Source organism: Thalia democratica, chromosome 6 (genome assembly GCF_965202585.1).
Source record: "Thalia democratica chromosome 6, ktThaDemo2.hap1.1, whole genome shotgun sequence".
NCBI lineage: Eukaryota > Metazoa > Chordata > Thaliacea > Salpida > Salpidae > Thalia > Thalia democratica.
In genome coordinates this window covers 19,951,158-19,969,342 of record NC_139170.1, presented here as the reverse complement: position 1 = coordinate 19,969,342, position 18,185 = coordinate 19,951,158, and the positions used below count along the sequence as shown (strand labels likewise).

General features: G+C 24.6%; 1 protein-coding gene across 1 annotated transcript; it reads left to right on the top strand.

Annotated features, from left to right (window-relative positions):
• The first annotated feature begins 6,368 nt into the window (after nt 1–6,368).
• On the top strand, nt 6,369–17,087 carry LOC145838883 (uncharacterized). Its single transcript, XM_082946504.1, has 4 exons — nt 6,369–6,439; nt 16,373–16,487; nt 16,578–16,698; nt 16,981–17,087. Exons 1-4 carry the CDS (start codon nt 6,369–6,371, stop codon nt 17,085–17,087), a joined length of 414 nt encoding a protein of 137 aa, XP_082802630.1.
• The last annotated feature ends 1,098 nt before the right edge of the window (nt 17,088–18,185 follow it).

Below are 18,185 nucleotides of genomic sequence, written 5' to 3'. Positions count from 1 at the left end.
TGTTTAAAATCTGTAAAAATTTATGTGATAACAAGTAGGAAGACATTAGGCTAAACTTGTTTACCCTTAACCTAACAAGTTTAGCCTAATGTCTTCCTACTTGTTATCACATAAATTTTTACAGATTTTAAACAACTGAAGATCTCGTTTTTTTAAACAAGTGAAACATTGTATTGTAATAAAATTTTAAAAATTTATCATTGAATCATTCTCCTTTTTAAGTCGAGAACTTTGATTGCAACCTTTAAAGCAAAAAGTACGCAATACTATTTATCTAGAGAACTAAAATTTCAACCTTTTCTTTTTAAGTATTTTTGATAACCTCTAGATAAAAAAGTATATATACAATTTATAAAACATCTTACATCTTTTATTCAACTTTAACTTATTTATTGAACTATTGTTTTTAAACCTCTTTTGAGACATTTTTTAACTAACAGTTTATTTTTAGACTTAGTTATATACAAGTAAATACCAAAAAATCATTACAATAATCATACTATTTTATAACCTCCAATAAATGTTGTAGCAAAAACAAAATTTTCATTAGAGTTTTCAAGTATTTTGTTATACTAATGACCAATTAAATGTATACGGAAGTTTTTTTAGGGTTTAGCAGGGACGTAGCTAGCCAGGGTTGCCACTCGTTTTTTCTAAGTTTTTTCCAGGTTTTCCAAATTTCTTCCAGGTTTTTAAAAGTAAACATTTTTGGGTCTATTTTTAGTTTTAAGTTAATTTCTATAAAAGAAACTGTGTTAAATAGTACAAAACATTTAAAATATGCTGTAAAGTTACTTTAAATGTGTTTTTTAATAAAAAAAAATTTTGATGATGACAAAAAAATCTTATTAATATGATAGATTTTTTGTGTCAAATAGAAATTTTAGTACTGAGAATGTTAAAATTATTAAAGATTCCAGGTTTTTCTAGGTTTTTTGATCAAAATTCCAGGTTTTTTTCAAATTTTTCAAATTCCAGGTTATTTTTGCCTAAATTGTCAAATTCCAGGTTTTTCCAGGTTTCCAGGTAAAGTGGCAACCCTGGCTAGCTCAAAAAAATTACGAGTCTTCAAAAATTAAAACATCTAAAACAGTAATAACGTCCTAGCAGGAACACAGCAACTTAAACTACCTCTAATGTTATTGAATTTAATCTTAAAATATGCAGTTATGTTAATAAATCAAAAATAGAATGTTGAAGTACAAGTGATAACTGTATACAAGGCATTTTATTTTGCTCCACACCCCCTATATGACTCTTTATGTCATGCCACTTGTGTAAACCCAGAAAACATTCATTAAAAATAAGTATAAAAAAATCACAATTTAGCTCAAAAACATTTATACTGTTTTTAAAATCAAACATTAAATGTAGTCAATAGTAACAACAAGTTATGCAAGTTTTTGTAACTTGATTTTGATTTTTAAAGCTACAGCTTCCATTAGAATCAATTTAATTTAATTTGCAATGCAGCTTTTTGACAAATTAAAGCTTTAACGCGCTAAATGTTACAACTTAAATGTAAAATGCTAAAGAGTACATATATGTCAAAATTATCTCTCAGGAGTGCATAACTAAGTACAAATGAATACTAAAAGCTAAGAAAGCAGAGTCTTTTTAAGCTGAAATAAAAGCAAGTTTTTTCGCACATAAGTATACATTTCTGTAGACTTCCAGAAACGTATCAAGCTACGTCCCTGGGTTTAGTATACCATGTAAAATGACACCAAAATTTTCAAATCACAACTTTTTATATTTTTGAGCAAAATGTGACCGGCAGGCAAAAATATTGTACAACAAGATATGGTTTGGGCTGGGAAATGGCCTGTGTTACTAGTATTGTTATATGTAGCTGCTAAATTAATCCAAACTAAAAGAAGTATAAATCAATCAAAAATAAAAACAAAAAGTATACTCAGTGGCTAAACAAAAGTAATTTTTTCTAAAAAAATACAATAGTTGTATGATTCATATTTTTAAATACTGTTGTTCAGACACCTAAAATTGTTCCTGTTAAAATGTTTGAAAAATTAGGAAAAATTTAGAGAATTTTTTTGAAATAGATTTTATTTTCTAGAAGGCCTTAAATTTTTTTCACATCAATTTATTACCACTATTTTTTACATAAATTTTAAATACTTATTTGCTATAGTTAACTTAACATTTGATGTAATCTTTTTTATAAAAAGTGTTACAAAATAATTTGTTGTGCACAGGACTTCTTCATTAAGTATCTACTGTTCATATATTTTTGAGAGTGCAATCCAATGTGGATGTTTTTAATTACAACAAACTAAATTTTAAAAATTCTGTGTTAATTAGGTAATAATTAAGTTTATATAATTTATTTCTAAATTCCAATAATTTATTATTACAGTTATTTTTAGCTTGAAGTACACATATTAAGTACAGCAGCTACTCAATAAAAAGTTTGCAGCTAAGAATTTCTAGTCTAAGTAGAAAAGAAACCTAATAGAAGTTTTTTTTTTGGTTCAAAGATGTGTACTGATTAAGAAGTGTGTACTAAAATGCATACTTGTCAAAAGATGTGCACTAAAAATTCGTACTTATCTTAATATGGTACTTATCAAAGTAGGCCTATTGAGAATGAATATTTAAGTGGAAAAGCATACTTAAAACACGTACAAAGAGGGAGATAAAAGTCATGGTAAAATGGTCAAAATCTTGAAAATTCAGACTAAATTAACAAAATTTTGCGAGAAACCTTGGAATAGCTTTTTTAATGTCTTTAAAACGGGACTTTTAAAAACACGGCCTTTTAAAAACACAGGAAACAAGGAGTGAAATAAAAATGTTAGCTAGCTTATCATAATTCAGATAAAAGGAACAAACTTAGACCAAAGTTAAAAAATAATTAACAGCTTAGGGTATTCCCAAGGTAAATTTTGTAACTTTATGTATGATAACTTTTAGTTGTTCGTACTGCAATAGTACTGTTTGTAATATATGCTAAAACTAAACTTGTGTCTACTTTAAGTTTTAATAAGTATTTTGATATAAAATGCGGCTACATATTTTACTAATTGTTTTTCGAGCTAAGCAAAAAACTTTTCTATAAAACGATATATCAGACTTAAAACAGTAGCTTTTTTAAAATTTGTGATGTATATCATGGTGGTGATTGTGAACTATATATATGATATTAAGAGGCCTTTTTGTATACTCGGTCCTAAAGACAAGTTTTTTTAAGCATGTTCGTTATCGTGTTTAAAAAACTTAAAAATGCTGTTATTTTTGATACAAATTAGGTCTATTTTAAACCTAGAAAAAACAGTTTTAAATTTTTTTTAACAGAGTGTTGATATACGGTAAAACAAAATAAATAATCAAAACTTTAAGCTTGTTGTTTGTTAGTTAAAATCCTAGCGAAGCAAGTTAACTAACATAACATTGAAACGTAATTACTAGTCAAAATTTTTAAAACTTAACCACAACTTTATTTTATGCTTTTGCAATTTTTAAACTAGCATGTAAGTAGTTAAAAATGTTATTTGTAATTAAAGTTTCTATTTTAATTTACATTTATTAAAATTTAGATTTTATCTAACAAACATTATTTAGTTTTATATTACCCCAAAATTGTACACGTTTAAATATCTTAAACTGCAATTATATATTTAGTACATAGCGTTTTTATTACTTTAAAATTTTTTTTTAAATAATTTAAGAAATTTACTGATTAATTTTTGCTGTTTCACTGTTTTTTTCTATGTTTTATAAAAGTCGGATTTAATAATAAATAATATGCCAAATACTGTGTACTCTTTAGTTTATATGTTTTAATAAAAGTTCTCAACTCGACTTAATGATAAGAAAAATGATCAATTCAAATTTTCTATTTTACTAATGAAACAATGTTTTACTCGTATGAACTAAATTAAACGAGATCATCAGTTGAATAAAATATGTAAAAAAAAGTTACACAAACATGCCAAATGACATTAGGCTAAACTTAAAATATAATTTGCATTTAAGTGTAAAAAAACCAAAACAAAACTTATAGTTCAAAGCTATCAATTTAGAAAAATCATAATGTTACCAGGTTAGTTTATGTTAAGGTTTGAAAAATGTAAGTTACTTAATAATATTATAATTAAAAACTCAAACAAATAGATATACTTACAATTAGAAGGCTTGTAAAATTCGTGAAAAACAATAAAAATACAACTCTTGCAACTAAATCATTAGACTGAATAACTGTTTTTACCGTTTAAAAAATTTAAACAATCGTATTGTGACGTAATTTTAAATTAGGCTAATAAAATCTAATGGTGCTATGAATTTTTAACTTTGAAATTGGTTACATTTGTTGGTCTACAAATTTGCTTGTACAAGTTAAAATAGAGATGTATTTATCAAATTTTCTTAAGTTTTAAAATAAAGCTTTTTAAAATGAACATATTAACTCGTTCCTTATATTTTAAGAAAGTTTGCCGTCAGCGTTCGCTATTTCCGTCTTCTCATAGGTACAGGTCATGGAGATTCTTTGTGGATTCCTTACTTCTCCGATGTGATGTAAAATGTTTCAGTTAATGTTGTTATCAGTGTTGTTGTTTTTAACATCCAAATATGTTTCGACAGTTCGTTAAATTAAATTTATTAAGCACACGAAAATAAGAACATTAAATTAATTACGCACAGATGTAAAACAATTTTAACAAAAAAAAAACCTGGATCATAAAAGACAACAGCAACCTTTTTGACGATCCCATGTGCTCCTACTTCTGTGCCGAGTTGTGATATCTAATCGGTCTATATGCATTAAGCAAGCTTGAATCTCTTTATGATTTTAAAGATATAGGCTTATATAGAGACGACGGCATTGCAATTATCCAACCAAAAACCAACCAAAATTCAGAAAACAAAAAAAAAACAATAAAAATATTCAAAGACATTGGTATTAAAATAACGATAGATACCGGTGCAATTATATGCGAATTTCTAGACGTAACATTGGACTTTACAAACTATGTATTAAAATTATACAAAAAAGAAAACACATAAATTAGATACATCAATAAAAATTTCAACCATCCTAAAACTATTTTAAAAAACCTACCCGTAATTATAAAAAAGAGACTGATTAGATTATTTAAAATCAAAAATATTTTTGACACAATATATGCACATACGAAAACGCGTTAAATAAATCAAATTTAAAACACAAATTAAGTGTTACGGAAGATTTTAACAAACAAAAAAAGAAACAGATCAAGAAAAATAACTTATTTTAATCCACAACTTTGCGAGTGAACGGGTTACTTTTGCACGAGGGGACACTTTTGCATGAAGAATAATTTTTTCACGTTGAGTCACTTTTGCAAACAAGGTTATCTTTTGCACGAGAGTAAAGAAAATATATGTTTTGAAAGAAAAATATATATAATAAAAAAACATAATATTAAAACATTCATTAATAAAAAAACAAAAAAAAAATTACCGACCGAGGGTAAGGGTTAGTTGTATCAGTGATAGTAAAAATAAAAAAAAATAAATAAAAACAAAGTTACTCACCGAGGGTAAGGGTTAGGGGTAACATTGATAGAAAAAAAAAAACATATACCTAATAAATTATCAGTAGAAAAAAATCAAAAAAAAATCAAACTGTTACAAAAAAAACTTAATTAAGAATTTAAGAATTTACCAACCGAGAGTTAGGCTTAGGGGTAATAGTGATAGCAAAAAAATAATTTAAGTTAATAATTTTTATATTTTTTTCTACTTTTGCAAAGTTTCTTCGTGCAAAAGTGTCTCCTCGTACTAAAGTGACGGTCGTGCAAAAAAAGTAGCCGTGCAAAAGTTTCCTCGTGCAAAAGTGTCCCCTCTCGCAAAAGAGACACATACCATTTTACGAACCAGTAAAAACAAATGTTGGAAAAATATGTTTTTAATTAATAACTAAGCATTTTAAACAAAACAACAGCCTAAAAAAATTAAAAAACAAAAACAATTGCAAGTTGTCGTATACTTGCATGAGTAATATAAAAATGTTAATACAAAGGTACAATAAACAACTTTAAATAATAATGAAAAAACTGAAAGTACTAATAAAGAAGAGTCACTCTGCAATTTCAGAAACAAAAACCTATGCCCACTCAAAAACAAATGTCTCATTAAGAACGTAAATTATAAAGCTACAGTTACCACAAATAAAAAGGAATAAGTAGGAAGCACTAGGGGACCCTTTAAAACAAAGTGGTATGGCCATATTAGAGATATGAAACAAGGAACGCGGCACCGAACTGTCGAAATATATCTCGAAATTAAAAAACAGCAATGCTGATTACAACATTAACTGAAACATTTTACATCACGTCGGAGAAGTAAGGAATACACAAAGAATCTGCATGACCATTACCTATGAGAAGACGGAAATAGCGCACGCTGACGGGGGAACTTTTTTAAATATAAGGAACGAGTTAATATGTTCATTCTAAAAAGCTTTATTTTAAAACTTAAGAAAATTTGATAAATACATCTCTATTTTAACTTGTACAAGCAAATTTGTAGACCAACAAATGTAACCAATTTCAAAGTTAAAATTTCATAGCACCATTAGATTTTATAAGCCTAATTTATAATTACGTCACAATACGATTGTTTAAATTTTTTAAACGGTAAAAACGGGTGGCTTCGCGTTTAGCAATCAAATCCTTCGCTCTACTGAGCACGAAAGATAGCTTTTTTCAATGAGGTAAAACCATTCAACCGTATAAATTGATGCTAAGAGCTTAACAGTAAAACACAACATAAACTTTTTTAAGTGAAACAATAAAAACTTATAATATTTGAAGTTAAAGACAGTAGTAATGACGACACAGTTAACAGCACATAGATAAATAAAATTGATGTTAGCCTAATCTAAGAATGTGATAATAATGTGAATATTATAGTATTTTAAGTCCATTTGATTTTTTTGAAAGATTTTTTTTGAATTCATGGAAACTCAGGATTGTAGTTTTTATAACTTTGTTTTCTTTTAAAACACTGTTGTAAATGCTTACATTCTGACTTATCACAAAAATAAAAATAATAAAAATTATTGGGAAGAACTTATACATTATAATTAGTATCTTAAAATTTCAGTTAGGTAATTTCAATTAGCCCTGTTTTATATCAGCAGAGCTAATGTGATTCCTATACTGACTTTTTTAAGTAACAACTTTTAAAAAAACGAAAAATTTAGAGTTAGACTCAAAACTTTTTGAGTCGAAAGGTGAGTACTAAGTATTTTTTATGAATCCAAAACCACTCTTATGCTTTTTGATCCCTTTATCCATTTTTTTTATTAGATTTAAATATATTTATGAAAGCTAAAATTATATGCCATAAGATATAAGATTAATTACCATAAGATAGTTTCCACAGATAAAAAATTGCTAATTAATTTTTGAGATAAAGTATTTTATATAAAAAGCTTCATAGAAATATAGAAGAACAATTTTTCATTGGTGATTTCCTCTAAATTAAAAAAGAAAACTACTAAAATTCTGTCTTCTTAGTTTTTTTTTAAATTAACTTCATATTTCCAGGAAGTGATTAATGCACTAGTAGAGAAAATCCTATATCGACAGTTAGATTAAACAATTAAGAAGCTTATGACCAAACTATTCATTTTTTAAGGCCATAGGAAGTTGAATTATTTAGCTCAACATAGTTTTAATTGACTCTTCTTTGATAAATTAGAGTATACAAATATATATTATTAAAATAATTTTTATAATTAATTGTTATAAGTTTTTTTTCTCTATTGAAATTACATGAAACATAAAATGTTTAGGATCCGGATCGGGTCGGATCCTAAAAAGTGGGTCCAGCAGATCACCAATTAATGATGAAAAGTTAGTAGTGAAGGGTTTTGAACTCTGACATGTTAAATTATAACAATTACAGGCCTGTCGCCTCAACGGCTCGGCCATTAGACCTTGATATAATTATCATATTTAGTTTTTATAAAATTCATAACTTAAGAAACTTTTCAAAAATTTCTGCACTGCAGTTATATTCTTAAATGTAAGTTTAAGAAATATATGATAAAACAATTAACTATATATCTATTTTTCTAATATTACAAAAAGAAAATTAAAATTAATTTCATCAAACATACATAAGATACAGTACAGACTTATTTATTTTAAAAATAAATTGTTTACAACAACTTTAAAGTCGTTTTAAACATTCTTTTGTGGTTGTTTAAACCTAAAAATTAATTTATTGTAAATTTTTTTATTAAACATGCTCAACTTACATTTTTAACTATTTTTCTAATTTATGTGATAAAAACCACTACTTATTGTTTTAAAAGTCTTTGGTATTTTTTTTTACCAGAAAGTTTATACTTTGTAAGATTATCTTTTTTTCAACTGCTTACCAAACAATTTTAAATTGTTTATTGTCATAGTAAATTATATTACCTATAAAAAACTGTTACGAAGTTTAACTGCCGAACGAATTATGAAACTATCTGAATTGTTATATTTGTTGTCAATAAGGATTGTATATAGAAATTTTTATGAAAGTTTATTTTCTTTATTAAAAACAGCAATTGATTTTTTTTTATAAAACTCTGTTTAAAATAACTTAAAAGACGCTTTAATTGTTTTTTGTTTCTGTTAAAAAGTTTATTTATTGTAAGTTTATACACTATACCTGCTTAAACTACATTTTTATTACTTTATGTAATTTTGTGCTAAAAACCTCTACATAAAAGATTATATAAGCGTTTTGATGATTTTTGTTACTAAAAATTTAGTTAATTTATATTTTATTAAAACTGTTAACTTACATTTAAAATTTTCTATCTAATTTATGTACAAAAACAATATTTTGGATGCTATAACTTTATTTTTGTGTCTATTAAACCTTAAAAATACATTTATTCTCATATTATGCATTTAAATTGACTATAAAGCCATGCATCGACCAATTACTAATGTTAATTATGTACAAAAAGGTTCTACTAAGGACGTTTAAACGGTTGTTCGTGTTTATTTTAACTGAAAGAAAAAGTATTGAAAACATTTAATTGAAACTTTTAAAATTATTAATTATATATACTAAAAATGAGTTCTAGTTATTACGTTTAAAAAGATTTTAGTTTTTTTTAATATAAACTTTACTAATGTCATTTTTTAGTTAAAACTGATCAAATCCAACCTTTTAATCTATAAATTTAATTTATTACGTTTCTGCAGATTCTTTTTAGTTTTAAAAGAGAAGTATATTTGTTTACCAGTTTTAACAAAATTTATATCTTAAAGTCTATATTTTTTCAACATACAATTTATTATCATACTATAAGTATGTAAATGCTCCTTTTTATTAGTTTATTTTTGAAATAGATACAATTAATAAATTAATTTATGCTAAAAACATCCCTTTGTGTAAGTAAATTTATTTTTAAATATAATATTTTTAGTTATGCTTTTATCAAAATATATTATAAAATCGTGTAATTTTATTTTACGTTAAATGTACAAAAATTATAAAAGTTGCTTGTTTAAAACTTTTAATTGTTCTTATAAGTTTTATTTTAATATAAATTAATTTTTGAACAGATAATGTTGATATTTACATGTAATTTTGTAATAAAACAATTTTTATTTAGTTATTTTAACCTAAAAAACAACATAACTAATTTGTATAAATAGTGAAAATTAGATAAAAATATAGTGAAAGAATACAGTAAAAACATTATAAAATTAGCTCGTTTAAAAAAGATATTTAAATTTAATTTATCCAACTCGCATTGGTTTCATCGTTATTTAGCTATTTACGATAATGAACTTTCATATTAGATAACAGTTAGCTTTTTAAAAACGTTGAATACTCTCTTAAAAAAAGCTAACTTTCGTGCTCAGTAGAGCGAAGGATTTGGTGGCTAAACGCGAAGCCACCCGTAAAAACAGTTATTCAGGGGTGTCTTGCCAAACGTGATCTTTTTTCCTTTAAATATACACCAGTTTTTACTGGTTCACTAAGCTTTACTGAGCACAAAATATGCAGTTAAGTACTATTTTTCAAAGTTCAACTCAAACTAATTAAAGACAATATGTAAGCTAATAAGTCAATTCAGCAACAAAAAAGGAAAGTGAATAATAAAAGATCGTTAATTTTTAAACAAACAAAAGAGTTTATGCAAACAAAAAAAAAAGCTACTTAATTAAAAAGGATAAAAACTATAAAAAAGAATTAATTCTTTAGTTTATATTTTAAATTTAAAAAACGATATTGTATAGTGTAAATGTTTTACAAAATAATTAAATTACTTTTTTTTTTACTTAGCTTTAAATAAAATTGCTTTTTTTTTCTTAATTAATGGAAGAATATACTGTAAATCAGGTCATGATTTTTTTTAACTTTTTTCTATATCTTATAAATTATTTTCAAATTAAAACACCTATATTCGATTTCGTTAAAAAGTAAATTGATTTTTTAACTATTTATAATATTTTCACTTGGTAATGGCAAGTAACTTGTTACAAACAACCGAATCTATAATATATTTTGTAGATAGTTACTCGAATTATTGAATACTAACTCAAATTAATTCAATTAAAAAGCAATTACATTAAGTTTTTGACGAATTTTTGTAAATAGATAACATTTAAACGAAAATTCTTGTTAGATAGTAAAGTTTAAAATTTTAATCAGTTATTAGTTAACTTATAACCTTCTTACTATTAAAACTATTAATCTAATTATACACTTAAAATTAATATTTCAAACTAAAAAAAAATCTTAACCATAAATACTTTAAATAATAAACATATTTAGTATTTAAAAAACTAGATAGATACAAAGATTTGTTCAGACTTCAGTAGATTTTATTAAAATTATATTTATTTTAAATATTGTTCACATTATTATTTATTGAAGGACAAAAAAAATCGCTTAAAAACTTTTATCCAAGGGCGTTGTGTACAAAAAATCTTTTAATTAGCGAGTCGCACACCTAAGCAGTTTAACTTTATCTTAGAAAATGTCCAGTCATAATGTTAGAATCCTCACTTTATTTAATCGGTGATTATGAAAATTAGATTCTACTAGTTATTTGAAACATACAATAAGTAGTTTAGTTAAATGCTAAAAATTTATTACTTGTGAGCACAGTATTATTATTTATTAAGTTCTACCTGTACTATAAAGATTTCAAATATGTTTAACAAATACAGTCTTACGAAAAACTTAAACATTATGTTTTAGTTTATTACATCAACGTAGTTGCATTTAGTAGAGATTTTTTTTAATGCCTTATATTTACTTATATAACAGAAAGTTAAACATTTGACCCAAAAGAGTAATCAAATGTATAGTATTGTTTATTGAACGCCAAAATTAGCTCAAAAATTTTTATCCAAGGACCTAGTGTACAAAAAAAAACCTTTCAGTTATCAAATCGTACACCAGAACAGTTTAATGTCATATCTAGGAGTCAGGAGTTCAGGACCTTTAGCTTTGTTAAGATATTAAGTTGTGTAACAAAAACAAACTTGTGGTTAATCAAACATATAATTTAATATTAATTTTTTGGTTTACTACACAGCTTCTTAATTTGCGATTGTTTAGGTTTGATGACAATAAAATGTAAAGATGTAAAAAATACACTTAATGTCTTCATCTTGTATTTATTTAAATATTAGCAGTAATTCTCAAGGAGAAAAGTCCGCTTTGCAGCATATAACCCTTACAATTAACTTTCTTAACTAGTTGTACCAATCTCTGAAACCAGTTTTTGATAGTGAGCAAATTCTAGTGAATTAATCAATTCAATAATGATTTAAATGTGACATATAGTAGTATAAAATAAGAAGTAAGATGAAATTAGAAATTATTTCAAGACTTAATACAAGTTTGAGTAGTATATCTTAGTTTTAGTTTATTATTTTAATTTACAAACAACTATATACTTATTTGCCTTAACTAAAAAAATATTTCATTACAAACAACAAATATTGATTTATCACATATTGCTTAAATAATAGTTGTGTATGAAGTATAACCGCAATAAATAATTTTGTTATCAAAAAGCAAAATTTAGTAAATTTAAAAATCAAAAACTTGCTTCATCAAACAAGTCTCGATGGCCGAGTGGTTTAGTGCGTAAATAATCTACGCAGTTTTACCGTTGTGAGTTCGAAACCGGGCAACAGAACATTTTTATTAAAGTTTTTCATAAATATTTAACTTCTAATTTTCACTTATTGCTACAAAATATTGTTGATTGTGTGTTTCTAACTGTATGACTGTTTGAAAATAGCTTTTTTTAATTATTTAAAAAACTATTTACAACTAATCAATTAGTTTTAACCACAGAAAATGGACACTAAAAATAAATTCAAAAAAAATATTTATATTGAACTACTTTGTCTCCTCATACAGGGTTGTCACAGATCAAGCTGAGAAAATTTTCCTGATTTTTCTAAAATATATAATCAAAATAAACAAAGTAAATTTTAACTTATTCTAAAAAATTTTAAACAAAAACTAAACTAACTGCTTAAGGCCATAGGCTCAACACATTTTTTTATACAAAATATAACTTTGGTTTTTATATAAAATTTTGAATTACAAACTATAAGCCAGTTTTTAATTATTCAAAAATATTATTTAACTTTTGAGATATTTTATTCTTTATAAAAAATTTCCAGTACAAATGTATGGACCACATAATTTGGGTTAATTTTCTTGGAAATTTTAAAAATCACTAAAAATCTATATCCTCCTTTATTTTTCAAGCAATCTTTTTCAAATTTTCATCAAATTTTCCTTACATTAAAAAAAAACGTTACTTATGAATTTTGATAATTTAAGAAATAAAAATTTTATGACAAAAATTAAAAAAATATATAATTAAAAAAAAAAAAAAAATTACTAAAAATCTTTAAATTTATAAGTAAAGTTTTTTTTTGTTATTGTATAAAGATTAGACTGTAAAAGTTTGAAGAAGATTGCTTGAAAAATGTAGGAGGAAATAGATTATAAACAAAATAGTTTTTTCTGCTGTTTTAGTTTTCCCTTCCCATAGGGAACTTATTGTTTGGCCCGACTTTGACTGGTCGTATCTCAAAAAAATTTAAAACCATGAAAAGCATTTTATAGCTTAGAAAAATTTTTATAAAATAAGATCAAATTGTAAAAAACATGGCCTACCCCCTATTGCCTTAAACTGACAAAATCTAACTTCTTTTTTTATTCTGTCAAATTTCATGACTTTTCCTGACTTTTTTTTTCAAAATATTTAATTTTTCCCCTATTTTTTCCTGACTTTTTTCAATTTTTTAGTTTTTCCTGATTTCCTGACCTTGTGGCAAACCTGCTCTTATCTCAAATTTGGAGTCAACCTGTCTTGAGATTCATGAGTCTATGCCCATTTTACAAGTCAATTCTATTATAATGAACTTTGTGTCCTACCTAGCAATTGCTTTTCACAGTTTTTGAAATTCAAAAATAAAAAAGTACAATGAAAATAAATTCAAAAAGTTTTTTTTTATATTAAAAAATCATAAAAAAACTTCTGCATTACAAACCATTTTGTTGTACAGTTTTTGAACAATATTTCTTTAATTTTTTTGCTTAATTATTTTTCTCAACACAATATGGTTATGGTTAACTTTAGGTGAGCACCAATATCAAACTGAAAATATTATAAATTCAATGTCTTATTTAATCATAATTTTAGGCTAAAAACTATACTTTAATTCAAATAAGCTATATAAATACATAGAAAAAAATAAATTAAAATATTATAAATTAAAAAAATTTATCAAGTTTATTTCACAATAGCATAATCAACATAAATTATTGTATTGATATAATCACTTTATATTGTAAAACAAAAGCAATTACATATTTTAGTTTATTAGTTTATGATATATAAGTTTAATTTTGTTCATGTATTTATAAAAGAGAAATTTTTAGCCTAAAATTATGATTAAATAAGACATCAAATGTCTTACTAGCATGAAGTTTTCGTGATATTCGATATTATAACAATTAGATATTCTATAAAACCTAACACAAAACATTCAATTCTAAGTAAAAAACAAGTCGATACTTATACTTGTCTGACAACATTGAAACTTTGTATTTAAGTTCTTAAAGGTATTATTTAATAGGCAATTTTTTTTAATTTTTGCTATTTGGCCGTTTTTTATCAGCAGGGACATTTTTAATACAGTGATTTTTCATTGTACGTTAAATTGATTATACACAGCTTCATACATTAAATTTAAAACAAATCGATACTTATACTTTTCTATCAACATTGAAACTTTGTATTTAAGTTCTTAAAGGTATTATTTAATAGGCAATTTTTTTAAATTTTTGCTATTTGGCCGTTTTTTATCAGCAGGGACATTTTTAATACAGTGATTTTTCATTGTACGTTAAATTGATTATACACAGCTTCATACATTAAATTTAAAACAAATCGATACTTATACTTTTCTATCAACATTGAAACTTTGTATTTAAGTTCTTAAAGGTATTATTTAATAGGCAATTTTTTTTAATTTTTGCTATTTGGCCGTTTTTTATCAGCAGTGACATTTTTATTACAGTGATTTTTCATTGTACGTTAAATTGATTATACACAGCTTCATACATTAAATTTAAAACAAGTCGATACTTATACTTGTCTGACAACATTAAAACTTTGTATTTAAGTTCTTAAAAGTATTATTTAATAGGCAATTTTTTTTAATTTTTGCTATTTTGCCGTTTTTTATCAGCAGTGACATTTTTAATACAGTGATTTTTCATTGTACGTTCAATTGATTATACACAGCTTCATACATTAAATTTAAAACAAGTCGATACTTATACTTTTCTGACAACATTGAAACTTTGTATTTAAGTTCTTAAAGGTATTATTTAATAGGCAATTTTTTTTAATTTTTGCTATTTGGCCGTTTTTTATCAGCAGTGACATTTTATTACAGTGATTTTTCATTGTACGTTAAATTGATTATACACAGCTTCATACATTAAATTTAAAACAAATCGATACTTATACTTTTCTGACAACATTGAAACTTTGTATTTAAGTTCTTAAAGGTATTATTTAATAGGCAATTTTTTTCAATTTTTGCTATTTGGCCGTTTTTTATCAGCAGTGACATTTTTAATACAGTGATTATAGCTAATTTTAGCTATGATAATAGCTAATTTTTAGCCGTTTAGATGTAATAATTTAATGAAACTACTTAAATTACATCTACTATAATGTTTATTCTTAAGAAAATTAGAAGGCCTAATTAAGCGATTTAACTTTTTAAAGCAGTTTATGTTGCTTTGCACTGCATACTGCACCCCGTGACTTCACTGATAACATCTATCAAAATTTAGACTAAATATAAGTAAAATAGGTTTAAAAAACATTGTTGTTAAACTTTAACAAAGTTTTTATATTTTACCATACAAAAGATACAAGTATTTTACTATTTTATTGCTAAATTAAAGAAAAAAAAGAAAAAAAATAATAATGAAATTTGAAAACATTTGGTTAATAAAAATGAATTTTTGTAATTCACGATATGTTCGGCAAAACTAGTGTTTATTGGAAAAATAAAAAGTCTTACCTAATTCAAAAATTTTATCGTTAAACAAACGAAAAGCATATAAAGTAATTAAAATTACGTTTATAGCAACTTTGGTTGTACGCATCTTTAAACTAAATAAAAAAATCAAAAAAAAAAAAAAAAGTTGTTCATAAAAACTTTTTATAGAAATTAAAACAATAAATAATGAAAAAATATGATGATTTTTTTAAACAAAGCTTAAAACTCTTCACAACTTTCTAACAAATTTTTAACTCTAAAAACGTTTTTAAAAACGGTTTTATATTTTTGTGTATTTATTAAACACCCTTTTGTTGTAGTTTTGTTTCAAGTCAATTGGAATATTCCTATGCTAAGTTATCCAAAAAACAATTCGTTTGCTTAACTAACTTTGATGATCTTTTTTACCAAAATGGTTTTTATAAACAGTATTCGTGTCTTTTCGAGATAAGTAGTGAATTGATATTATAAGTGTTAAAATAAGTAAAAATAATTTCAACTAATTTAAAAAAATAATTGAAATTATTTCCAACCTAAAATATTTCAAGTTGATAGTACAGTTTACACTTTTTTTTGCTATTGATTATTTTTTTAAGGATATGTTTAACAATTATATGGTAAAGTTAATTAATGACCATTTGATAAATGCTTTAAATGAATACTTTATCTCCAAGTATGATTGGTTTAGCAAACTTATTTGATCATGTTTGTAATAAAATTTAGCTATCTATTAAAATTTCGCAAAATAGTTATAAAATTTTAATTTAAATAAAATTTTTTTATTAAAATAGGCAACAAGTTAAGAACGACGCAGAGTTATTGAATGTGGTCAGTGAGTTAAAAGCTGTTGGAATAAGTCACAACAGACAAGAAGACTGTTCAAGTTGTGGACTACATGTACTCGAGGTAAAAATAAAGTTTCTAATTAGTCTAAAACAAACTAGAGGAAACCAATGTTACTTGATAATGAATTGTTCATTTAATTTAAATATACAGGCTGCAGAAGAAATACTCTCAAGTCTTCCATTATTTCCATCAGAAATAAAGCTGACAACTGGTGTTGAAGAAAATTATTACAAAAGATTAGAAGTAGCAACGAGATTAATAAGGGAAGGAGGTAAATTATTTGTTACTAAACTTTGTTCTGTTTTTTAGTATCATATGATTTCAAAATTAACTAGAACTTTATTTACAGTAATCAATACGAATGCTTGTAATATTTGCAAAAAATACCACCCACCTGCAACAACAGTTGGCTTGGCAGGCTAAAAAAGAAAGAAAAAATTAATTGGGTAAGCAAAATTTTGCTATTATATACGTTTATATATGATCCAAACTACTTACAAGTTTAGAATATTATTTTCTTAATTATATAATAATCGAGTTTTTATAATTTCAGTTAGAATGTGGAAATTGTGGCCAGTGGTACCATGTATGCTGCTTGGGGTTTTCTTTAAAAACGTACAATATTGTGAAAAAACAAAAGTTCATCTGCGATTTGTGTAGTTATTCAGTTTTGTTAGAAAGTTGTGAAGAGTTTTAAGCTTTGTTTAAAAAAATCATCATATTTTTTCATTATTTATTGTTTTAATTTCTATAAAAAGTTTTTATGAACAACTTTTTTTTTTTTTTGATTTTTTTATTTAGTTTAAAGATGCGTACAACCAAAGTTGCTATAAACGTAATTTTAATTACTTTATATGCTTTTCGTTTGTTTAACGATAAAATTTTTGAATTAGGTAAGACTTTTTATTTTTCCAATAAACACTAGTTTTGCCGAACATATCGTGAATTACAAAAATTCATTTTTATTAACCAAATGTTTTCAAATTTCATTATTATTTTTTTTTCTTTTTTTTTCTTTAATTTAGCAATAAAATAGTAAAATACTTGTATCTTTTGTATGGTAAAATATAAAATCTTTGTTAAAGTTTAACAACAATGTTTTTTAAACCTAGTTTACTTATATCTAGTCTAAATTTTGATAGATGTTATCAGTGAAGTCACGGGGTGCAGTATGCAGTGCAAAGCAACATAAACTGCTTTAAAAAGTTAAATCGCTTAATTAGGCCTTCTAATTTTCTTAAGAATAAACATTATAGTAGATGTAATTTAAGTAGTTTCATTAAATTATTACATCTAAACGGCTAAAAATTAGCTAAAAACGTGTCAAACTTAGTATATTCAAATAAAAAGTTTTATTTCAACGAAGAAAGTTTTAGTTAAAATGTATTGTATTAGAAATATCACTGCTCATAAATATCAGTCAAGTAATAAAAATTAAGAAATTTAATAATACCTTAAAGAACTTAAATACAAAGTTTTAATGTTGTCAGACAAGTATAAGTATCGACTTGTTTTAAATTTAATGTATGAAGCTGTGTATAAACATTTTAACGTACAATAAAAAATCACAGTATTAAAAATGTCACTGCTGATAAAAAACGGCCAAAAAGCAAAAATTAAAAAAAATTGCCTATTAAATAGTACCTTTAAGAACTTAAATACAAAGTTTCAATGTTGTTAGAAAAGTATAAGTATCGATTTGTTTTAAATTTAATGTATGAAGCTGTGTATAATCAATTGAACGTACAATGAAAAATC

Excerpts from the sequence above, each read along its gene's own strand:
- LOC145838883 (XM_082946504.1), top strand. The coding sequence starts at position 6,369 with ATGACCATTACCTATGAGAAGACGGAAATAGCGCACGCTGACGGGGGA. Across the intron at positions 6,440-16,372 it reads TTTTTAAATATAAGGAACGA|GCAACAAGTTAAGAACGACG; the intron begins GTTAATATGTTC and ends TTATTAAAATAG. Across the intron at positions 16,488-16,577 it reads GTGGACTACATGTACTCGAG|GCTGCAGAAGAAATACTCTC; the intron begins GTAAAAATAAAG and ends TTAAATATACAG.